The sequence below is a fragment of the Alnus glutinosa genome, chromosome 8, assembly GCF_958979055.1.
Source record: "Alnus glutinosa chromosome 8, dhAlnGlut1.1, whole genome shotgun sequence".
Lineage (NCBI taxonomy): Eukaryota > Viridiplantae > Streptophyta > Magnoliopsida > Fagales > Betulaceae > Alnus > Alnus glutinosa.
In genome coordinates this window covers 17,731,948-17,757,882 of record NC_084893.1, presented here as the reverse complement: position 1 = coordinate 17,757,882, position 25,935 = coordinate 17,731,948, and the positions used below count along the sequence as shown (strand labels likewise).

The 25,935-nt window shown below is 38.6% G+C and overlaps 1 protein-coding gene and 1 long non-coding RNA gene across 2 annotated transcripts; both read right to left on the bottom strand.

Moving 5' to 3' along the window:
• Nucleotides 1-1,086: 1,086 nt before the first annotated feature.
• LOC133875760 (uncharacterized) lies at nt 1,087-11,091 on the bottom strand. The gene is made up of 2 exons (XR_009901482.1): nt 10,992-11,091; nt 1,087-2,123 (listed from the first exon to the last, which is right to left on the bottom strand). It is a non-coding gene; the product is annotated as an uncharacterized LOC133875760 (long non-coding RNA).
• Nucleotides 11,092-20,093: 9,002 nt separating this feature from the next.
• On the bottom strand, nt 20,094-20,609 carry LOC133876172 (transcription elongation factor TFIIS-like). The gene is made up of 2 exons (XM_062314457.1): nt 20,496-20,609; nt 20,094-20,417 (listed from the first exon to the last, which is right to left on the bottom strand). The coding sequence occupies exons 1-2, from the start codon at nt 20,607-20,609 to the stop codon at nt 20,094-20,096; spliced, it is 438 nt and encodes a 145-aa protein (XP_062170441.1).
• Nucleotides 20,610-25,935: the final 5,326 nt, after the last annotated feature.

Genomic DNA, 25,935 nt, shown 5'->3' with positions numbered 1-25,935 from the left:
CTTTCAACTAGCCACGGTCAAGAAAGGAAATAACTCTATCACCGAGATTTTCCAAACAATCAAGAATCTTGGTGACACACTTGCAGCCGTTGGTCAACCTCTCAAAGACTTTGAGAGTGTCTCATTTCTTCTGAAGGGCTTTGGATCCGAATATGATCCTTTTGTTACATCGGTCACTACCCGAGTTGATCCTCTCTCCATTGACGAGTTATACGGCCATCTCCTAGCTCATGAGATGCGTTTGGAGCAGCAGATTCCAGCCCTTGATATTCATTAACCATCTGCAAATTTCTCCCCTCGGGCTCCCATGCAAAGGGGCTGAGGATACCGTGGCCGTGGTGGACGACCTTACGATTGTGGTCATGGCTCACTCTCCAATGGCTTCTTCCTTAAGTCTCTTTGCATTTTCTGGTGATCGAATCGAAGATCAGTGATAAAGAATGCAGTACGAAAATTGATTTATGCTTCATGTTTAATCGGCATTCGCAAATAGATAATATATTAGTCGCATATAAATAATATGACATTAAATTTTCAAGTAGAGCCAAAAATTCGAAGTATTTAAAAATTATTTTAGACCAAAGATGTTAGAATCAGGTGTATTCCGCAATGTAACTGGGGAACTGGTCATATAGGAATGTCACTGAAACCTGTGGAGAATGGAAATCTGACCAGCATTTTAACTTAAGTTCTCATATTTTAATGGGGAATGGAGTCAATTATATTCCAACTCATTAGGATTAGATTATTTAAATTAGGATTAGGTTATTGACCCAATAATGACAACATGGGGAAGGCATTAGTCTCCCATAATAGAAGCTCCAAGAGTGACAATTTGAATACGTAGAAGAGGATTAACCATTTCTCCTTCCACCTCTAGAGATTTTAAAGAAATGTGTCAAAATTCAAAACCAAAAAGCATCAATATATGATTGATCAAACCAAAAAGCATCCCTATTCAAAACCAAATAGATTCTCTATTCTACTCTTTCTTTTATTTAAATATTATTTTTCAAATTTTTTTCCTTAATTGTTTTCTTAAGGAAGAACAAGAAAAAAAATAAAAAATAAAAAAATAAAAAAAGATACAGATAAAGAAAGAATCAATATATGATTGATGTAGTGTGTTACAGAAAATATTGTCGGCACAAAAGGTATTATTGGCTAGTCTGCTAAAGGAGAAAAATGACTCGTATAGTCTACTAAAGATCCTCCATGTCTATGGTTTCATTAACATCCACAACCTCCGCCACCACAACCTCCACCGCCACCACAACCACCACCACAGCCACCACTTGTAGTGGCTACAACAGCTGCTGTAGCTCCTGCAAAGACAAACATATCACCATCTTTGGTTCTAGAGCCCTTGGGAGCTTTTTTCACATCAGGACAAGCTTGCTGAACTGAAGAAGTGGTTTGTTTCTTTTTGCGGCCTCCCTTGCAAAGACAGGCTAGGAGTTCCATCTTCTATATTGACAATGGTGCACCCCGCAATTTAGGACGTAATATCCACTGATTGAATTATGATGCAACCCACAAAAGGATCAATTTTGCAAGAGGTGCTACAGTACAGATATTTGAAAACTCACCGACAATATTATATATTATGCATGCAGTAGTCCCCTGTACGTACGAACGTAGAAGCAGAGGAGAATTAGAAAAAACAGGGGAGAAGCAGAGGAGAATTAGAAACAGGGGAAAAGAAGGTAGAAGCAGAGGAAAAAATCTCTGTTTCTTTGTGTTGTAGGAAAGTAATGGTGATGGATAGAGAAGGTGTAGGGTGGTGTGATATTTATAGTTCTTTGGCTGGGAATGTTAGATTGGTTTTCATGATGAATGAGAGGTTCATGGATAGATGATCCTTAAAGATTAAGCTTATATGCTCATGCCAATGACATGCAATCCTGTTTCAACCTTTCAGATCTGAATGTACTCAACATTTCAGAGCTGAACTCAACAGGTCAACTAGAACTGGTCCACACGGTTAGAAGTAAAGGCAGCATCAGCCAAGAAGAGAAACTTCCTTTCATCTCTGTGCTTCCTAGTTCCTTCCCCTTGCCTTCCTAAATACAACTGCTCAACCTCAAGGCAATTTCACTACACACCTCAAGGCAATTTCCCTACTTCAATTAGAGAAAAAAAAAATCAAAATCAAAATAATAATAATAATAAATAAAAAAATAAAAAAAAAATAAAAAAAAAAAAAAATCCCTCTATATATAGGTTTAAACAAGCATTCCGATAGTGGCATTTAAAATTTGATGATATTGTGACATCTTTTGGTTTTGTTGAAAACAAAGTAGACCAATGCATATGTCTTGAATTGTTATTCTTATTTGTTGGTATTTGGTTATGTTGTTTACAATCTTTGGAGAAATCGTAATACCATCTGTTATGTTAATCATCCAAAAACTGAAGAACAATTAGTCAAACAGATAGTATTGGAGGTTAGATATAGGATTCTCTCTATAGGTAAGTTTAAGGCCACCAAAATAAATGTTATCATTTACAGGATTTGGGGTTTAGATAAGATTTTAGTTTGATTATATTGCGTATTTTCATGCTGTACTCCGCTTGTTGAATTCTTTAAGTGGGTTGTTGTCTTTTGCTTTAGCTTTGGTAAGGTTTCTTTGTAATTAGATATTTTGTTGATAATGAAAATTACTTATTCATAAATAAAAATAAAAATAAAATAATAATAATAATTTTTTATTTAAAAAAAGAAAAACTGAAATAGCCTATGCAATCAGCATTCTTAGCATGTTTCAGTCTAAGAGCACCAACAGCAAACACCTAACCATTTTTCCTAAATTTAGGGAACAAAACTACTTTTTGCTTCCTTATAAAAAAGCAAATCACAATAGATTCCCTTAATTTTCCCTATATCAATTAAATACTCTTTTTTACTTTTACTTTATTCTTTTTTTTCTCTTTCTTACTTTTATTTTTTTATTCATTTATTTTCTTCTCTCTCATGCTCTCTCGTCTTCTCCGTCACACACACATATAGAAGCAAAAAAAAATCCCTTTTCTCTTCCCTTCTTGTTCCTTTCCATGTTCAATGTTCATGTAACTGCCCAAAATTACCTCTACCACTTCTGTGCAAACACTTCCTTCCCCCAAAATAGCATCTACAGTTCCAACATCAACACTCTCCTCTCTTCCCTTTCCTCCAGCGCCACCGGCAACATCAAATTCTACAACACCACCGCCGGCCAAACTACCTCCAACCGCAAGCCCCCATTTCTCCCTTCGATGAAACAGTCCCCCTTTCCCCCCGGTTTTGAACTGATCGGCCTTCTTGGAGGCCTCAACAGCCAGATCCTTCAATTTCTTGGTGGTTTTTGACCAAGTCAGAAATGGAGACGGAGCTCGCAAGGGTCTGGGATCTCTTTGCCGCTTCTTCTGCAAAGCTCTTCGCTCTCTTCCATTCCATATGTCTTCCATGGCTCTCCGCAAGGCAGAGTTGAGGAAACATTTGATGAAATTCATTGAGGATGCGTGAAGGAGAGAGTCAAAGAGAGATGTTTTTTATTAAAATAATAGGTTGAGAATCCACAGTAACCATGTATATTTACATGGTTACTTTAAATTCCCAACCAAGATATGTATATATAGGGTGTTTGCTGTGGAAGCTTTTTTGGTGTTTTTCATGAAATTTTTCCTAAATATAGGAAAATGAACAATTATAAGGTACGTGCTACTAGTTCTCTAATATGGGGTCAGGACATTGGAAGGCAGCTAAGAAGTGATGAGGTACTTGAAGAAAACCATAGACTGGATTGATAAATTTCTGGTGGCCAGCCACCCCTGGTCCTCGATGGGTATTCATATTGAGCTCCAAAATATCCCTCCTTTTTTTTTAGGAAAAAAAAAAAATTGCAAGAATTTAAGTGTTGATCAGAATTTAACGAAATTTGCAAAAATACACATGCCTGAATTTTTGAAAGAATTTATAGATTTTTTTTTTTTTTTTTTTTAAAAAAAAAAAAAAAAAAAAAAAAAAAAAAAAAAAACGTATGGATTTTTTTAGAATTTTGACAGTATTTAACGAAAAATTCTAACGGAAGGTTGAAATTGAAAAAGAATTGAAAGATAGATAGCCTAAATTGACACTTTTTAAAGTTTTAATACTTCATTAAAAAAGTGATGGAAGATCAGGGGTTATAAGTGAAGTTTTTCCTTAAATATAATAAGATGTACGTTAAAAATGAATATCAAGCCAAAAAATAAAAAAGGTTTCTCTCTCGTACCTTCACCTCCCCCCTCTTTCAAAAAAAAAATAAAAATGATATACTCATTAGTTGAACATAATTAAGTCAATGTAACCATAACAATAATTGAATCAATTGTTTAGCTAACATAAACCTTAAATAAAGAAAATAGATATCTTGTTTAATAAATTCGAACCAAAAATATCATGAACAAATACGGAATCAGTTAGCAAATGGTTGTATGATCATGCGGACATGTCCTAGGAGCTCAGCACATCAATAGTTTGCAGCACCAGGAGAACATTTAGAAATGTCAAACCATCAAAAGTACATGCTTTTATCATCACCTTCAACTTCGCCCATGTCTAGCTAATTTTTATTCATATTAGAAACTTGTCTATACTATTAGGTTTTATATTTGTGTTGGCAAATCCCAATGTCGAAACATGGGTAATTTGGGTTGTAATCGATAGTAGTTAAGTTAGGGTTAAGTTTGGTTCAACATTTGGTTCAAGACTTTAACTTTATGAAGACTCGCTCGACCCTCGCTTAATCCACGCTTGAGCAAGAAAGTTTCATGTAGACTTGAGATGTCTGTCACTCAAGTCATGCTCGACCCATGCTTGAGCGAACAAGTTTTATGTAGTACTCAAAACTTCACTCGACCCACGCTCGAGTGAACAAGTTCCAAGCTCAAACAAGAAGTTCGCTCAATCCCTCACACGACAGTCACTCGAGCCAGTCCCAAACAAAAACTTCACTCGACTCTCGCTCAACAAGTTTGTGAGAATTTTAATTATGTTTTAAATAGGATTCATTGTTTAACCCAAATTGTTACCCAACCTATAAATAACTTCCTTTGAATAGTTTTTCAATGAGAGAGGACCGAGAGGTTATTGAGAGAAAACATGAAAACCTTGAAAAGAGAGAAAGCCTAAACCGTCCCTGAGCTTAAACTTTCCTAGTTCTCTCCTCATGACCAAATCACCATGAAACCTTATCCTTATCTAAGTATTGGTCTTTGGCTGATGAGTTCATCAAAGCAGTTGGAGTTTAAGAGATCGAACGTGTTCATTCGTGGCAAGTCACTATAGAAGAAGGCTAGAGTTCTAAAGCCGCTTTGGAATGGAAATTGAGTCTCACTCATGGAATTACAAGTCGTACTTTTGAGTCTACAAAGGTTTGTAAGTACTTTAAATAGGTTATAATTTTCTTCTATAGTGGAATTTGATGGTGATTGTGCGCCCCCAAAGTGGTTTTTCTTTTAAAGAGTTCTTCAGAAGTTCACTTCGTAAACAAAAATCCTTGTGTTATCTATTTATTTCCTGCTCTTATATTGTGGATTTTTGTTGATTGATATTGCTGGTGTTTGCCTCGCATGTTTGCAATTGCAAACTTTGCCTTAGAATACCTATTCAACCCCCTCTAGGTGTATTAGTTAGGTCTAAACCGTTTTTCAAATACAAATACAAATAATAATAATAATAATAATGATATTAATTTTTTTTTTTTAAAAAAAAAGTAAATATTAATGAAACTAACGCACATGACTCACAGTGCAAGCGTGAGTCTTGTGCGGTGTAATATGTCCAGGATTCTAATGATAGGAAACCTTCTCCTATCCGAAGTTCTAGCACTAAGTAGATAAGGCTGTGTTATCTTAGAGTTCAAACTCTATGTTAGATAAGATAAGGGATAATGTCAAGAAGAGTTATAGTTCTATTGTATAGGAAGCAATCGTGTTTATCTTAGGAAGTTATGTTAATCTTCAACCCTTGTAATCTTCTATAAGTATCAATGAAGGCTCACATTGATGAGTAAGGTTAAACAACCAAATATATTTAAGTCCTATCATGGTATCAGAGCCATATCATTGACTAGCGTTTAGATCTATGGCCAATTCTAATTCCGAGTCAACTGCCTCCGCAGCTTTGGTGGCTTCCACTGCTATTCAAAATCACCCACCCAACCCACAGCCGCCGCAAGTTATTTTCACTCAACCCAACATGAACCACAATCTCAACATCAAACTCTCCAAAGGCAATTTCATGGCCTGGAGAACCCAAATCCTCGCCTATATCAAAGGCCAAGACTCAAATGATTTTCTTGACGGCTCGTCACAGCCTTCTGCTCAAACAATCCCGAATCCTACTACTGATGTTGGAGCCCTACAACTATCGCCAATCCCAAATTTCTTACGTGGAGTCAAAGGGTTCAAATGATCCTCAGTGTCCTCATCTCCACACTTACCGAACCATATGTTGTTCACGCCACTGGTTGTGCTACATCCTCGGCTCTATGGACCACCTTGGTCACCATGTTTGCTTCTCAAGCTTGTGCTCGAGTTATGCAAATCTACTTCCAACTAACCACGGTCAAGAAAGGAAATAACTCTATCACCGAGTATTTCCAAACAATCAAGAATCTTAGTGACACACTTGCAGCCGCTGGTCAACCTCTCAATGACTTTGAGAGTGTCTCGTTTCTTCTCTGAAGACTTGGATCCGAATATTATCCTTTTGTTACATCGGTCACTACCCGAGTTGATCCTCTCTCCATTGACGAGTTATACGGCCATCTCCTAGCTCATGAGATGCATTTGGAGCAGTAGATTCCAGCCCTTGATATTCACCAACCATCTGCAAATTTCTCCCCTCGGGCTCCCATGCAAAGGGGCTAAGGATATCGTGGCCGTGGTGGACGACCTTACAATCGTGGTCATGGCTCATTCTCCAATGGCTTCTTACTCAAGTCTCTCAACATTTTCTGGTGATCCAATCAAAGATCAGTCCCTATACCGCAGCATCGTCGGGTCCTTACAGTATCTCTCTCTCACATGGCCTAATTTAGGCTTTGTAGTAAATTGGGTATGTCAATTTATGCATAGGCCACTTAAACCCCATTGGCAGGCTGTTAAAAGAATACTTAGGTACTTAAAACACACTCTTTCTCATGGTCTTCTTCTTCATCGCACCTCTTCTATCAAATTGCAAGCAAACTCGGATGCTGATTGGGCTGGATGTCCAAATGATCAACGATCCACAGGTGCATATTGTGTGTTTCTTGGGTCTAACTTGGTGTCTTGGAGCTCACGCAAACAACCAACTATATCTCGGTCCTCAACTGAACCCGAATATAAGGTTGTTGCTTATACTACTGAACTCCTCTGGATTCGTGCTCTTCTTCAAGAACTTGGGATTCGGTTATCTTCTCCACCAACACTTTGGTGTGATAATATTGGAGCCACCTACATGTCGGTGAATTCGGTTTTTCATGGCCGTACCAAGCATGTGGAAATTGATTTCCACTTTGTTCGTGATCATGTTGCTAATAAATCCTTGGACATCTACTTCATTCCTAGTTCGGATCAACTGGTTGACGTGCTTACTAAGCCACTTGTCTCCACTCGGTTTCAACAGCTGTGTTTCAAGCTCAACGTGCGTTCCTCCCCGTTGATCTTGCGGGAGGATACTAACGAAACTAACACACATGACTCATAATGCAAGCGTGAGTCTTGTGCGGTGCAATAAGTCCAGGATTCTAATGATAGGAAACCTACTCCTATCCAAAGTTCTAGCATTAAGTAGATAAGGCTCTGTTATCTTAGAGTTCAAACTCTATGTTAGATAAGATAAGGGATAATGTCAAGAAGAGTTATAGTTCTATTGTATAGGAAGCAATCGTATTTATCCTAGGAAGTTTTGTTTATCTTCAACTCTTGTAATCTTCTATAAGTATCAATGAAGGCTCACGTTGATGAGTAAGGTTAAACAGCCAAATATATCTAAGTTCTATTAGTAGAAAACGGGTTCTCTCTCTCTTTTATTCCCTCCACTAGAGGTTGAACATGGAAGTGCGTTTTGTTAGCTTCTAGCCTAGGATCGCCATCTTCTTCCTTCTCTTCCTCCTATCTCTCAGACTTCCCTTAATAGTTTTGGTGTCTTTGCTTTTTCCCTCTAGCAGTGGCGCGTGGAGGAACATCATGCTAGGTTTCAGCTTTGGCCCGTCAAGTGAGCTCTGGGATGTAGTTTTCGAAAAGCTCTTTCTTCTAAGAGAGTAAGGTTGATGGCTAGAGATGCATTCTTAAGTCGCTTTGGTGTGGAGGCTAAAAAGTTTGATCTTTCGGTGAGGGAAGAGGCCTTCGTCCTTCAGTTGGAGGAAAGGAGGAAGGGCCTTCCTCATGTTGCGTTTTTGGGTTTGCTATGTACTGGGTGGTTGCTTTCTACGATGGAGGAGCTAGTTCGTTTCTCATGTTCTAAGGACTTCATCAAGAGCTCCAAAGAGGGTTCGAGAGTGACTACTGCTCAGAGAGGTTCAAATAGCTCTGCTCGGTTTCTGGAGGTGGCGGTGTACACCGAGGGTGGCCGGAGAGGTCTCCTTTTTGTCCCTAAGGGGCGTGAAGGGTGGGGTTGGAGTTGCTTTGGCACTGAACTGAGCACGGTGAAGGCTTTCTTTGATTCAACAACGATGGGCTCTTACACCGAGATGTTGGGTCCACTAATTGGTGTCCCCTCTTTGATGGGGAAGAAAGTTGGGTCGAGGCTGGGTGTGGACACAGCTCACCTTGGTGGGGAACAATCATTTAGGGTTGGTGTTGCTCTGTTGTATGCGGAGGTGGTTAGCTCGGTGATAAGCTCTTCAAACAAGAAGCTTCCTGTCGTGAACAAGTTTTTGGGTCAGAGGGAAGATTTTTTTCTTCCTAAGCGTGGTCTTGGTTCAGTTCCGATGGAGGTTCGATCAGCGATGAACTGCTACTATCTGGAGAAGCAAACTTTGGATCCACTGGGTAAGTACCATCGAGTTGCAGATAGTGACAAGACAAAGGTTTTCGTTGGTAATCCACTGGGCAAAGACCCTTCTCACACCCAATGGCGGTCCTCTGTGCGAGGCAACATTGTGTGCTCTGTTGGAGATGCAAACGTTGGGAAGGAGATGATGATTTCTCTCCTTAGGGTATGGAAAAGTCAGCTAGTGAGGCTAAAGGCAATGATTGACCAAGCTTTGGGGGTTCTTCTAGAAGGTCTGAAGGGCTTTTGGCTTGGGCTTTCTCAAAAGCCCAAGCTTGTTGCGCGTCATAAGGGTGGGTGGCGTGGGGCTTAAAAATTTGGAATGTTCTATTAATTTTGATGCCAGAGGCTTTGGTTCTAGCCGGGGTAAAGGCAGGGCTATATTGCGGGTTTAGGGTTTCTTTTGTTGGTATCTCGATGTTTCTCTTCTTTTGGGTTTATCTTTCTCTTTTTTCTTTTTTTTTTTTTTGCTTTTGTGTTCCTTATATATACTTCATGTGTACTTAGGGGCACCTCACGCTTTTTTAATGATATTTGCTTGATTACCTATCAAAAAATAATAATAACAATAAGACAAACAAGCAAAACTCAGTAATGAAGATTCTACTGCATATGATTACGCTAAACCTAATTTGATAAACTGCACCCTTTTATTGTCACAGAAATCTATATTATATCATTGTATGCATACCATTTGAAGCATTTTTATGGTCAAGTTACAAGTGAAACAAGTTTAGACAATTTCTGCAATTTTACGACTTAAATGGATAAAGATCTGACAAGGAAGACACTCAGATGAGTAAGGGAACATCATATCCAGCCACATAACCACCAGCAGTAGTAAACTGGGCAGTTATTAGACCAGGATCTGCCACTTAGTTTCTTCATCGTTCGCCATTCACAGGATGATGTAAAAGCAAAGGCAGGCTAAAGGGAAAAGCAGCAACCAAATTTTGGCTTTCATACACAAAACATAACTTGGAGACTACAAATTTCACACTCCCGTTTCTTTTTCTCATTTCTAGATAGAAAATTGAGTCCTAGATGACAAATAACGTAGTATTAAAATATGACTATAGACAATGCACATTATATACTAAAAACAGCACTCCAATCCAATCTAGGCCCTATAAGAGCAAACATCCAATGCACCAGTTTTCCATCCTGGAAATTAAGACTCGATGTACGTGAAATTTGGATGTAAACAACAGTGATAAAGAATGCAGTACGAAAATTGATTTACGCTTCATGTTTAATCAGCAGTCGCAAATAGATAACATATTAGTCGCATATAAATAATATGGCATTAAATTTTCAAGTAGAGCCCAAAATTCGAAGTATTTAAAAATTACTTTAGATCAAAGATGTTAGAATCAGGTATCTTCCGCAATGTAAATGGGGAACTGGTCATATAGGAATGTCACTGAAACCTGTGGAGAATGGGAATCTCACCAGCATTTTAACTAAAGTTCACATATTTTAATGGGGAATGGAGTCAATTGTATTCCAACTCATTAGGATTAGATTATTTAAATTAGGATTAGGTTATTGACCTAATAATGACAACATGGGGAAGGCATGAGTCTCCCATAATAGAAGCTCCAAGAGTGACAATTTGAATATTTAGAAGAGGATTAACCATTTCTCCTTCCACCTCTAGAGATTTTAAAGAAATTTGTCAAAATTCAAAACCAAACAGCAACATGAAAGTAGAGATGATTTCAACAGAAGAATTACATTCAGAACCCATGACAGGCAAAATCCCTGCAATGAGATTATTCCATTATCGCACCTCAAAAGAATAAAGGTAGAACCTTGAAAAGCAATTGTAGGATTTCCAGATAGCAGGGGAAATAAGCCCCAACACCCAAGAAGGGGCGGGGGTTAGAACTTAGAAAGGGCGGAGCAATTGAGGTTGGGCACTGAGGGAAATCTCCAATGAGCACAGCTTTATAGAGACAACGCGTAGAAACATACAAACAGAAATTACCTCAAATTTCCTCTGTAAGCCAACTGCGGAGTGAGCAGAGAAGAAGCGTAGATGACTTGCCACTCTAAAATGATGCAGTTTTGAAATGTCGATGCTTCTGTTCTATGTCAATGATTTATAATCTAATTGCCTTTTTTCAATTTATTAAGAGATTTCCATTTCAACCCATTTTAAATATTCGCTAAAAAATATTATTTCGTAAATCCACTGATACTTTATTATTTTGTGTTTCTTTTTCATTTTGCGTATTGCTTAATATTTTGAAAAATAATATATTTACATCTTTTATATATTTATTGTACATTTTCATACAGTCAAATTTCAAATTTATTGTTAAATTTGTGACACTTAATATAGGTTCCAAAAATCTAAAAAATGAATTTAAAAATAAAATGTATAAAAAATATATAGGGAATGTAAAAGTATTATTTCTCTAATATTTCATCTACTTCCCCGGCATTTCAATAAAAGAATCAAATTTCCGTGTTGCCAATCCTCGTACCCGTTTTAACTGTTGACTATTGATGAAAGAAAAGTTAAAAAAAAATAAAAATAAAAATAAAAACAATAGCAGAAATAAAATAAAATAGAAACAAGAGTTTTTATGTGGTTCAGTCTATGACTTACGTTCACACCCACATGATAAAGTTCAAATGGCTACATTATTGCTCTTATTCCTTGATATTTTCACAATACATGATATTTCTATATATAGGAGAATTTGAAAGAATATGAGTAGATAAGTATGGTACATCAAATCTGATTTGTAAGAAATAACAATAATTATAATAAATCTTTAAAATCAAATCTCATAATATACTTTAACAAATAATGTTAGTATTTTGGCCTCATTCTGTGTTTGGACAAAATCACTTAAGTGTAAAGATGTTGTAAATAGGGATTTCACTATTCAGAGTCTGCAAGTCAGAAGAATTCAAGTTCCCTGTCAGCCGTCCGGACGATCGAGCCATCCCGTCCGGATGCCCATCTGTCCACTGTTCCATCCGTCCGGACGACGTGTCATCCCGTCCGGACGCTAGACAGACCAGCATCATCCATCCGGACGAAGTGTTCATTCTGTCCAGACCCCATACTGTATCGAGAAGTTTCTGTGCCAGCTTGCCTCCGTTCGGACGTTTCAGCAGCATGTCCGGTCGCCTCCCAGTACTCGATAGTTTCTGATTTCTTTCCAAGTTCCAAGAAAGGGAAGATCAATCAACCGTCCAGACGAAGTGGTAACCCGTCCGGACGTGCGTCTCCATAAGGCAAGAATCGCAATTCAAATATGACCGTCTGACAGCTGTGGTCCGGACGGGCGTGCATCAAAGAAGAAAATTGCCGATTCTACTTCAACTGTCCAGACGACTGCCTATCATGGTTCGGACGCTCGTATTACCGATATGGAAATTGGGTGTTGAAGAATAGCCGTCCGGACGCTCATCCCCCATGGTCCAGACGCTCGAGAGCCTTATAAGGAAATTACTTGCAGCGGACGTGCGACCGTCCAGACGATGTCCTTAAACAGGAAAGATTTCTCCGCGAAATTTTCGAAAAATCTTGTCGCACAGTTGTCCGTCCGGACGGCCCATGTCCACCGTCCGGACGGTGCCCAGGTATATTTTGCCTGACGCTCATTTGAGCCCCCAGCCTATAAATAGAGGCTCCTGGGCACTGATAACTGCAAGAATTCGGTATTGAATTTCTCAACTGCTCAGAGACGTGATATTTCCTCTAAAGCCCTGTTCAAGTGTGCTGTTGCTGTGCTGTAAACCGAAGTCTATCTTAGAGGTGGGCTCTAAGGTAAAAGATTCCATTGAAGACCCCTTCAGGTAGGAGACCTAGTTGGGAAGCGTTCGTGTTGGGTTACACGTTAGAGAGAAAGGTACGACCACTGCATCAGGGGTATGTGAGTGTTACTGCTTTGTATCTAGCTTTATCTTCTGAATAGTGGATATCCTGGGTTTGGCTGCCCCGGAGTGGTTTTTCTCTTAATTGAGTTTTCACTTCGTCAACAAAATATTTGTATCTTTTAAATTCCGCATTTAATATTTTGTTGCACATTGTTCACACACACTGTTAAATTTAGAAGTCCATTTATTTTTCAGATAAAAACCTCAATTACCAAAAATTAAGGTTAAGTTGGGTTTACATAATCCCATTAAAAAAAGTGTATAGTTTTTTTTTTTTTTTTTTTTTTTTGAACAAAATAGCATATGATATCATTAATACTGCAAACTGCCCATAAGCTTACAACTTGAAAGTAAGGGATATGACCCCCCTAACTCTCTAAGCCAGAAGGATTTGGCTTAGTAAAACAGTTGTCTAAGCAGAAATACAAATTTTACAAGAAGCACACTTGAGCATCTCTTACAATAACGCACATTCTCTAAAGAAAGAGGGCTGATCTAGCAATTAGCCAACAAATATTCCCATAAAATTTGATCCAAACACAAGCAGGTTGAGATTGGAAAAACAAACAAAGAAAACATAAACATAAGCAAAAGCATCCATCACATAACTGCCATCGAGAGATTAGTTGTCACTGGATAGATCGGTGGGTTCTGGTCCCAGATCTGGTCTGCACTGTGGAAGAAGACTGACAGAAGTGGCGGCGGCGCGTGGTGGTTGGCGGTGGAGCGTGGGGCGCGTGAGATAGACACGTAGGGGCTTCTAGTGGCGCGTGATAGCGCGTGGATGGTTGGAAGGTAGTGATCTAAACATGGGTGGAAAGATCGACGGCAGATCTGTCTGATGGTGTGGCTGTCGAAGTGGTTTGGAGGATTGTGGCGGCACGTGGCTGAACGGGCAGAACCTCTGGGCTATGCGTGACAGTGATTTTGGTTGTGATCTCGGCGGCGATGGGACTGACTGCTTCAGATCTATCAATTGGCTCTGGCAGCAAGGTGATTGGATGACTTTTGAAGGAAAAACCAACAAACAAAGCTCCATAACCCTCTAAAAAACTAAAAGGACATAAACCACCACCGGATCCAAGTCTGGAGGGACATAAACCAACAAAGAAAAGCAAATAACATGCCACCATAACTTAAAAAGGATAGGGGAAGGTCAGCCACCACCGGATCTAGTCGGAGGAAACAAAAGCTCCACAACTCTAAAGGTTGGGAGAAAACTAACCCCACTTTACCAACTCAGGGGGAACAAAAAACACTCTGACTCACGAGGAGCTAGAGGGAAATCACCACCGGGAGGGGGAGGCGTGAGACCACCCCTTTCTGGTGAAAACTATGCTCACATGGGAGGGGCTCTAGAAGAGAGAAGAGTCTACAACGGCTCAATTTTTCCGTAGGAGTTGTGTATAGTTTTTATTAGAAATTAAAAAAGTGAAATAGAATAAATTTGATATTAAAATATATAAGGATCATAAATCAAACACTTAGAATATACATTCCGCATATGAAACACAACTTACTTTAACTTAATTTGTTCAGCTGTGTTATCAGCCTCACATTAGCTTCACAAGAGAGAATAGGGCATTTGAAGAACAAACGGTTGGAAGAGCAGCGGCTAGTCAACCCTAAGGAGTTGGCCAAGTGATTAGACGGGAGGGCTTCTAGGGGATAATAGATTTATAGCTATGTAAATCAAATATAAAGCCTATATAAAAGAAATGTTTGGAATTGGGCCACAGGATCTTCATGATGAGTTGGACACTTGGACTGCACCCTTCATGATTGAACTGATTAAAGTCATGCTGCTCCTCAAAGACGATCTTACCGTGCCCTCAATAAAGCAACAGGCTGACAAGCAACGAAGTCAGCAGGAGTTTGAAATAGATTTCCGTTAATGTGCAGACATCCATGAAGCTTTCAGCTCGATTCAATGGGCTCTACAAGGTGTTGGAGCACATAAGGCTTATTGCCTACCACCCCAATTTGCCTTTAGAATCCAGGATTCACCCTGCCTTTCATGTCTCTTGCCTTAAGAAAGAAGTTAGAAAATTAATGCTCCGTTTGTTTCGGCGTAAAATGATTTCCAGAAAATAATTTCGGTATTTTACGGTGTTTGGTAGGGGCGAAAATAACGGTAAACGAAAATCATTTTCGGTTTGACTGTAAAACCTTCTTTAATTTTTGGAAAACGATTTACGGTTTTTAAAACCGTAAATCGTTTTTCAAAATTATATTCTTCGTCCTTATACGCACGTTTGATATCTGACTGTCCGAATCCGACAATAGTCGGTCGTTAGAAAATAGGCAGCACCGGAATCCGGCATCATCAAGTCACTGGAATAATGCCGGCGTCGGAATCCGACCACCGGAATACCGCCGGCTGCCAGAATACCGCCGGAATCTGGCGACATCCGGCAACTGCGCCGAATGTCGGCGGAATTTGGCCGGAATCCGGCCATGGACAGAAACCGGCAGGAATCCGGCCTGATCTGACCGGATCCGGCCACTGATCTGGCCGGATCTGACCGGATCCGAACACTGACCCGGTCGGATCTGGCCAAAATGGCCGGAATCCGGCCGGATATGACCGGATCCGGACACTGACCCGGCTAGATCTGGCCGGATATGACCAGATCTGGACACTGACCCGGCCGGATCTGGCCAAAATGGCCGGGATCCGGCCGGATATGACCTGATTCGGACACTGATCATGCCGGATCTGGCCTGATCTGACCGGATCCGGCCACTAATCCTGCCGAGATCCGGCCAAAATGACCATCCGGCCAGATCTGACCGGGCCCGGAGGTTTCCCGCCGGAATCCGGCAATTTTGGCCGGATCCGGCCAAACATGTTCTTCGGATTCCGGCGACAGTTGCATTTTCACTTTTCGTAATTTTTTCGTGCGAACCAAACGCCGAAAAATATTTTCGAGAAAATAATTTCTTTTGAAATTGATTTCGTTGAAAATATTTTACGACGAAAACCATTTTACGTCGAAACAAACGGAGCATAAGCCTTAATTTTGTCGGTAGCAATTACCTGACATTACTTCTATAGAAGACGTGCGTCTTTAGCTTAATAACTCCAATTTTGGATAGAAGGATGGTCAAGCATCATCATGGAACTGTTGTAGAAGTTCTCATCTAATGGGCCCATTTACCAAAGGAAAACGCGACATGAGAGTCGTATAAAACCTTGAAGGCTCAATTTCTTAAATTTTGGACAAAAAATTTGTACAAATTAAGTTGTAAGAAATTTCATACAAATAAACTTCTAAATGTCAAATGTGTCCTTAGAACACTAGCAGCAGCTTCTCTAAATCTTATTCATTTCCAAAAAAAAAAAAAAAAAAAAAAAAAAAAAAATTCTTAAAAATTACTTGAATTATATTCCATTATTGTTCCATAAACTAAGGAAATATCAAAGGAACCAAAAGTTGTACCCTACATATAAGGAAGAAAAAGTGGTTCCTTTAGCATTATTAAAATAATGCTAAGGGAAGAACTTTATCTTTCCTCTCTTATTCCTCTAGCATTTATTTGAAATAATATTTAAATGACTTCTCTTCTATTTTTCTTACTCTTGGCATTTAATTTAAATAATATTTAAATGATATAAGAAAATAATAAGAGAAGCTATTGTGAAGTGTATTTAAATGAAGAAGCAAAAATTGGTTTAATTCTTTAAAGTGAGGAAAAGTTTAAGGGAAGCTGTGCTAGTGCTCTTAGCATGTGAAAAACACATGTTTTTTAAGGACAAAAATTTTGAAATTTCCTACAAATCAACTTCTAATAATGAAATATATACCCTCACACTCAAAGCAGTTATATATATTTTTTTAAAAAATAAAAAAATAAAAAATCTCTTAGTTTAGCTTGATAAGAAGCGTAGGTTCTTATCAATATCTTGACTCCAACTCTAAGCATAATAACAGCCTAAATAGACAAAGTAGAAACCCTAATATTTTAGAATCGAGTGCCTTTTGTTGCCATATTTGGTAAGGCCTATTACGTTGAAGTAACAAAATAATGCAGAATGAGACAAGGATAAATTGATCATTTAATTTTATTTAAATTATTAGTGTTATGTAAAATTCAATGATGGGCTTGACCCAAAGTTTTAAATTATTTATAATTTAATATTGGGCTTGGCCCAAAGTCAATATACCAAATTGATGCAGCAGTATTTTAAACAGATGAGGAAATTATAAGAAACAAAACCTTTGATAACCGAGAGTCTCTCCAAACTAACAATAGGGTTCCATAGGAAAGAAGAAACTAGAGTCTCATTGGCCTTGGTAGTGTCTTACCATAAAAAAAAAAAGAAAAAAAGAAAGAGGAATCACACCTCCAAGAAACAATTTAAATAAAACTAATAATTTTAAGTAAAACTAAATCACCAATTTATTCTTATCTCATTCTGCATCATTGTGAAGGGCTAATCCGAAACTTTTTAGTTTTGCAATATTGAAGGCTGTGCTAGCAACAGTTCATCAGGTCCACGTTCAAACCCAGTCAGTAGCAAACCCTTTGAATTCTTTTCAAGACTTGAGGAATTGGGCTTAGTCCAAAGCATTGTCATCTAAACTCAAGGACGAGTATTTTTCAAAGAAGGGGAGAATGATGCAGAATGAGACAAGAATAAATTGGTCATTTAATTTTATTTAAATTATGAGTTTTATTTGAATTCAATGATGGGCTTGACCCAAAGTTTTAAGTTATTTGTAATTCAATAATGGGTTTGATCCAAAGTAAGTCATATTAGGATTAGAGTTAGGGTTTAGTCTATAAGGCTATTTGAGCATAATGTTCTATTGTAATAGACAGAGTATGACTTATGAAAAAATATGTTTGTTTCTTAGATGAGTGATTCCTCTGTTCTTTTGTTGGTGAGACTTTGCCGAGGCCAATGAGACTCTGATTTCTTCTTCCCTATTGTTAGTTTAGGGAGACTCCATGCTATCAAAGCTAGGTTTTGTTTCTTATAATTTCCTATTTGTTTAAAATTCTGCTGCATCACAAAAAGCCTTGTTTGACCATTTTTCTTATTTCTTTTTTTTTTTTAGGGTAATATTTATCTTTTTATTGAAAAAATATTTTGATGTGACGTAAAATTACAAATAATTTTAAATATTTTGGGAGTAAATTTTTTTTTAAAAAAAAAAGAAAGAAAAAAACGTTGTCAAAGCATACAAAAATTTGTGAACTCTTTCCCTTGTCGCGGGATGGGAGGATTGGGTGGACGTGGACCTTGGGGAATCGGTGCCTAACTGAGATGTTGTTTCGGCCAAGTGGCACTCATACGAGTCGCTTGAACTCATTCACAAAATGCCACTAGAAGTTCCTAGAACCACAAACGTGCAACTCCCTGCCCAAATGCCAGGACTTTTAGTCAACCTCCTTATTAGGATCCGGCTTCTATGGTGCAGAAATAATTACAGCACATCTGCTATTAAAATAATGAAGAGTTAAGATTTAATTTCAATATTTTAAAAGCCATACGTTAATAAATCGTTTACTGATATTAACGGCGTCTCTTTAGATAGATACTTCGAATTCTATAAATTTTTCAGATTATATTTGGCTACTCGTGGTTGATTATATATATCCCATGCCTTTTTTTTAGTTGCAAAGAACATGGGAGAACAAAGCATATGTATGACTAGTGAAAAATTTGTATTGATCCAACCCAAGGCCACATTAATCCCATGCTCCAATTCTCCAAGTCGTTCGGAGCACAAAGGAGTAAGAGTTACACTGGTCACCACATACTCCTTCTTCAAGACCATACATAAAGGTGCCACCTCCATTGCGCTCAAGACCATCTTCGACAGCTATGACGAACGCAGGATAGAGCAAGCAGTGAGCATCCACTTTGGCAAGTCAGCTAGCAAACTCTGACTGAGGTCCTTGAGAAACTTTTAAATGTATTGATGCTTTCTTGCTTTAGACTAGACAGCGTGAAGAGCTCGTAATGATTTTGTAACGTTTGGCTTTAAAATATTGAGGTTAAATCTCAACCGTAAAAATAACTACAGCAGATGCAACATAGAAGCCGGATCCCCTTATTAGCTACCAAACTAATAATGCAAATAGACTTAAAGCAAACCAAATTCTTTCTCCGTTTGTATTTCATTGAACAATTAAGTAGACAGAAGTCCAATCCGGCCACTCTTCTTCCTTGTTTGATTGGTCAGTCAAAAAAATGTAGACTAAAACTAATAAGATTATGATTTTCTAATCCCAGAACATGAAACAGTGTTTGATAATTTACAGACTAAACATTAAACCTTTCCGGCAATGGCAAGTGTTAGTGACAGTTTCTGAATGATGACGTGTCAAGCTCTAATTGGGTGTTCGACTGGAGGAATGTAGATATCTGCAAAAAAAATAAAGGCTTGCCGAGGGTTGGCCGGCGACACCTCTTCCGATGGTTAAGTCAGTAAGGGTTTTTATGATGGAGAGTAAATGAATTTGCAGGGAAAATTCATTACCTTACCTGTGGAAATTTTTCCTTATATATCAATGTTGTTTTTCTCAAGCTTACCACTCTAATCTCAAAGATTCTTCGCATTAATTGCTACCACGTGTGGATTATCTCATGGGTGGCGATTGGACATTGCTGGGTGCTCCCGGTATGGTCCATTGGGGACATTTTGGTTTTGATATGGACAACTTGTCAGTCGTACGTTTCAGTTTGACTAGTCCAAGTACAAAATTCATTAAATGTTTAGATACTAATAAATGAAGGGGATCCCGTGCATTTATGCTCCTTAATTAGTCCGGCCGCCAGTACAGAGATGCTCCCGGTCCTTAGAGGTTTTGGGATTCCCTGTTATCAGTGATCTCCACGCGCCTATGGGTTGGCATAGCATACCGGGGTCTAACCGCTTTCTCTATACTATTAAAATCCAGCCACGTGTCATGGTAACCTTGTGGTCGTGGGCCTGCCCCACCTCGGGCGCCATTCCCAAGGGTTGTGAGCGATATTTCCCCAACCCAAAAGCAAGCATTCTCAAAAATAACTATCAGCAAGCTAGATAAGAATTACAGAGGACAAGTTTCATATTAATATAATGGATCATAGTTTTGGAAGCTATACATGAAGGAACTATATATATCAAGAAGCACCCAATTGGGAAACACTGACAAGAAAAATGAGTTCAACAATTTAGCACCTCACAAGTACAAGTTAATTACGTTTGTTCAGCGACTTCAATTGAATTTGGATATTTTCACGCTGCCTTTTGTGGCTTGCCATCTGTTCCGCAGACATGGTCACAAGCACCTCCGGCAAGATCTGCCCAAGAAGAACCTTCCTCCGCAAATCCGGGTTTTCTGGGTCCTTGAGGTTGAACAACACTGATCGGTACTTGGCCTTCTTAATCCCATTGGACCAACCAATCTTCTCGAACATTGCCGACTCTACCAGGGCAGCAGCTCCAACTGGGTCACATGCTGTTACATCAGGCTTAATGCCGCCCTCATCGGCTTCAATGGCAACTCTGGAAAATGCCTGCCCCAGTTATTTGCGAACCTTTCCACGATAAGCTGTAGCAGGGTTGATGGGTGCCGACTTTGAAGCCTTGTCGACCTTCATCGCCACATCTGGCCTATGACTCTTCAAGATGATCACTTTCTTTGTAACCCCAGAAGATCTTCCTAAACTTCCACTCATCTCGTTTCTACTTGGCTCCACCTTCACCATCTTGTCCGAGAGAAATCTTGATCAGTTGAGAGACAAAAAAGAACACGAACCCAGAGAAATCGTGCTCCCCAAGATTGCAAGATTTGGATGTGTTCTAATTAACTCTAGCGCTGCATGTGTATATATGTATTTGTATATAGATTTCCTAGTTGGGAAGGATTCCTAGTCGGTTAAGCCTTTGGTTTCCAACTAGCCGTTGGCTTTGTGTTCTGATTTCACTCTTGGGCCTTCGGATATTACCGTTAACCCGTTTCCATTTGTTTCGATCAAGTCCAAAAAGCAAATTTTTTTTTTTTTTAATGCTTCACATGTCGAATTTAATTTCATGCTATTGATGAGGAGAAATTTTCGAGAATATATAACTACAGAAGTATCATGAAGTTCTGAACAGTTTTGAATGTTCCGTTTGTTTCGGTATAAAATAGTTTCTGAAAAATGTTTTCGATATTTTTCAATATTTGGTAGGGGCCAAAATAATGGTCAACCGAAAAATGATTTCCGTTTAACCAAAATTGCTTATTAAATTTTGGAAAATGATTTACGCTATTTTTCATATATGGCAGACGCAGTCGATCCTCTTTTAAACGACACAGTTGACCTTTAGGTTCAAGTAGTTGACTATTGCTGGATCAACAAGTCAGATTCGAACACCGGTTCTGAAAAATTATGCAGGAATTAGGCAACGTCCGGCATTTTTCAGTCGAATTTAAAGCAATTTTTTTTTAATGCTTCACATTTCGAATTTAATTTCATGCTATTGATGAGGAGAAATTTTTGAGAATATATAACTACAGAAGTATCATGAAGTACTGAACAGCTTTTAATGCTCCGTTTGTTTCAGTGTAAAATAGTTTCTGAAAAATGATTTCGGCATTTTTCAGTATTTGGTATGGGCGAAAATAATGGTCAACCGGAAAATGATTTCTGTTTAACCAAAATTGCTTATTAAATTTTGGAAAATGATTTACACTATTTTCCATAGATGACAGACGCAGTCGACCCTCTCTTAAAGGACACAGTTGACCTTTACGTTCAAGTAGTTGATTATTGCCGGATCAACAAGTCAGATTCAGACACCGGTCCTGAAAAATTATGTCGGAATCAGGCGACGTCCGGCTACTGTCACCGGATTCCGGGTGTGAAAAATAAAATAATGACTTCTAACAACCAAGTGTGTGTTTGTGTGCAACAAAATATCTTAAATGTGAAATTTAAAGAAGACAAGATATTTGTTGATAAAGTGGAAACTCTGTGAAGAGAAAAACCACTCCGGGGCAGCCAAATCTAAGATATCTACTATACCGAAAACAAAGCTAGTTACAAGACACTTGTACTCACATACCCTTATGTAGTAGTCATACATTTAACTTTGACACAAAGTCCATCGTGAACGTTTCCCAACCAAGTCTCCTACTTGAAGGGGTCTTCAATTGATTCCTTTAGCTTAGGGCCGATCCCTAAGATAGACTTCACACGAACTGTTGAGCACACACCGACAACGGCTTGAGAGCTAGCGGATCTTCGATTCCTTCCTAAACATCATCTCCTAAGCACAATGAAATTCGATACAGAATTCATACAATTTACAACCCTAGAGCCCTTTATTTATAGGCTTACAAAAAACCTAAATCTGCTGAAATTCAGACTCTGACTGTCGAGCATCCGGACGGAAGATAGCCACGTCCGGACGGTCTTCTGCGGCCGCCTTCCAGAAACAGCGCAATTCTTTCCTATCAGGTCCACGTCCGGACGGTCTTCGCTATAACTCATTTCAGCGTTCGAATGGAACACTGGAATATTATGAAATGATGGACAGCGTCCGGACGACTTGCAAAGACTTCTTTAACAGTGTCGACTTCTGAAATCCAACTCAGTGTAGAATAATGATTAACCTAGCGTCCGGACGGTGTTACTCTGTCGTCCGGACGACTTCAATGTAATCTGCTAAACACTGCGGGGCGTCCAGATGCCTTCAAAGACTCGTCCAGATGGTTGCACAGGAACCGGTTGATTTGGCTTGGAATTTGTAAGGAATTTTCATGGACATCTTATAGAAGCTTGTGATCAGTCACATGCTTTGAGATGAACACTGTTCGAATACATGAAGACTTTGAAGAAGAACCAATCATCATGTTAAAAAGCAACCGTTACATAAAATGTTTTTATTAACCAGAATGTTGCCAATATAAAATATTAACAAACTTTTCCTTTGGCCATTCTGAGACAAAAAAACACTTGACCAGTTTGAAAATACATTCCCGGTCCAAAACAAAAAAAATACTCCCTCTTTTTGTCTCAAAAGGACAAAGGGTAAACATAATATAAGAGAAAACCACAATTACTAAAATTCAAAACAACAAGAATAATAGTAAAGTGTCTCATCAAAAGCTCAAATCAACATAAGAGAAAACCAAAACCTCAAGATATCACATTTCCTAAATTTGAGCCACTTCGGCTTCTTGCTCCTGAAGCCGGGAAACCATAGATTGAAAATTTTCAATCACTTCAGTTTTCTAGCCTGAAACTGATCATCCGCAGAAAGAAATCCTTTAGACAAGTGTTCTGTAAGATGATAAAGAAGATTCACCACTGAATCTCTAGCTGGTGCAGATCTAGAGGAAAAGGTTACGGAAGACTCTGTATGAGCAGGGAGAATGAGCTCATCTAAAATTTGAGATCTCTGGAACATATGATTTCAACACTGGTCTGTTTTCCAAAGAGCCCTCTGTCTGACACTACGTTGGAAGCCGTTGGACAACATATTCCTAAAAACATTTAAAGAGAAATCTATCCAAAAATAACACCACAATGAAAACAAATGAAAATAAATATTAGATCCTGTTAGTTTCAAACAGAATGTGGTATTATGATGGCTATCAATTGGATGCATAAAGAAATACAAAAGTAGATATATATAGCAATCCAAAATGCACAGATTAGTAATATCCATCCAACATAAAGACAGAAAAAAGATATTCATGCACAATCTCTCAAATCAAAATCAATTAAAGATTCCAATATGCTAAAAAGAACCAAAGCTTAAGAGAATAAGGAAAGTCAAAGGAAATACCTGGGAATGAGAAAAGATGTGCAGAGAATGCCAAAATCTTGGGATCAGTTCGAGAGAAAACACACACAACACATAGAACAGGAAAAAAGTAGTGTGTGTTTGGCAGAGAAAGCAAAAAGCTCACACCCGGACGTAGTACATACTCGTCCGGATGACATGCTGTCAGATAAGAGATCGACAGAGCCGAGCACGTCCGGACGCAAGCACATGTCCATTCGAACACTTCACACTAGAAGCTAAAAAACAGAGGTAAATATGCAGATTTTTTTTTTCTTCCTAACATTAGCTTCAGAACACACATGTATAAATAACTGATAAAACAGTCAAATAACATTTCAAAAATATATCAAGATATAATTGAGAGTTAAGAGTAAATAAGCACAAAAATTTCCCTATAGATAGAAATTTTTCAATAGTAAACTTAACTCATGCAATGCATGTGTGTGTGAAAGCTTTCTCAATAAGTTATGAAGTTCACTGATCTGACTTAAAGCAACCGGATTTTCTAAATAAAAGAGAAAATCAATAGTAGATCAGTCAAAAGTCAAACTTTATTTTACATTCTCCCTAAGCTGCAGCACTTTTCTTTTACTTCGTCCTTCAGTGACCGTCTATTTCCACAATGATTTGGTCACTGACTGTTTCTATAGGGACAAGTTCAAAAACAGATTTATAGCACAAAAGTAGTAGATCTTTTTATTTACCTATATTTATTGAGTTTTGAATGCTTTTTATCACTTGGTGCTGCAACTTAAAAAGGATGCTAGAATTTATGGGTTCTAGGTTCAACTAGCGAGTTGAACAATTTGATCATCTTAGCAAAAAAAAATCTCTCTCATTAGAATTCCCAGAAGCTAAAAGACAGAGAGAAAAAATGTACCTTAGGGGAGCCTTGGATAGTGCACATTTTCATCGCATGAGGAAAGTAACTATCTATCAAATAGATGCAGTAGGGAAACTTTGCAGATATCAAACAATAACTCTCAGTTATATAAAAGCAAAAAGAGTAATGCACCAAGAACTGAGACATCAGGTAAAAATACATAAGATATCTGAAAAGCTAAAAACAGGAATAAATATCTGCAATTTTCTTCCCCCCCCCCCCCCCCCCCCTTTTTGAAAGGAGAAAAAAATGGAAAAACAACAAAAACATGCTTACACAGAGAAGAAGACAGTTTAGTCCAAGTATGTAAGATAAGAGCAAACCTGACCTCAGGGAGAGATGTTTGACTATATCAAGACAGAAAAGCAGTGACATGCTTTCTCTGTCATCCCTTGAATGTACCTGCAGAAAATTCTCAAAGCAATCAAGAGAAAATCTAGGGATAGAAAAAATGGTTCCTCAAACAGAATGCAAGGAAAAAATAAGATGTATAAGATATGACAATCAATGCAATGCAAACATACCTGGTATGCACTAGGATTGAGGAACCAAAATCCTAGGCATGGTGAGATTGCACCTATACTAGGTGAGTCCACTCCCCCTCAAAGGGTGAATGGTCTTATCCTTTCTGACCCAACCCTGGTGTACCCATGGTAGATGTGATCGAGTATTGTGTCCATTCTCCTCAGCATCCTTTGTAACAAACTCAACAACCTTTTATAGGCATGGTTGCTATTGGGCTTTTGCGACTTTTTCTTGTAGTGCCTTGATGTGTTCTTCGGAACAGACCGTTGTTGTTGTTGTCGCTGATGCCATGTAACCTGATGTCCCACCGAAGGTAGAGTACCTGACGTGGTCTTAGTAGGCAACTTCCTCTGTGCCTTCTTCTTCTGAGGTTGGAGTTGTGGACATTTGGGTTGGATGTGATCGGTGATGCCGCAGTGATGACAGGTGGGCAGGCTTCTTTTGTTGGAATGCTGTTTGACTTTCTCTGCAGAAATATGGTTAGCATTCTTACAAACAATATTGCCCGTACATTTTATATGTCTCCTATACGGAGGGACATATTTTGATGAGGAAGAATCACTTTTCCTCAGAGCATCCTACTTAATCCAAGGCCTGTGGAATTTCAACAAATAATAATTTGGCCTAATATGACCAATCTTCCCACAATTATGACACTTAGGAATAAACTTACCTTGTATTCCTAATTCCTTGGAGTTAGGCATCACATGATTAGTCAACGGCTTGAGAGCTAGCGGATCTTCGATTCTCCCTAAACACTCTCTCTAAGCACTATGAAATTCGATACAGAATTCATACAATTTACAAGCCTAGGGCCCTCTATTTATAGGCTTACAGAAAGCCTAAAT

Bases quoted from the DNA above. Each gene is read 5' to 3' on its own strand.
- LOC133876172 (XM_062314457.1), bottom strand. From the start codon at position 20,609: ATGGTGAAGGTGGAGCCAAGTAGAAACGAGATGAGTGGAAGTTTAGGA. The intron at 20,418-20,495 runs GTCGACAAGGCT...TAACTGGGGCAG, and splicing joins GGCCAGATGTGGCGATGAAG to GCATTTTCCAGAGTTGCCAT.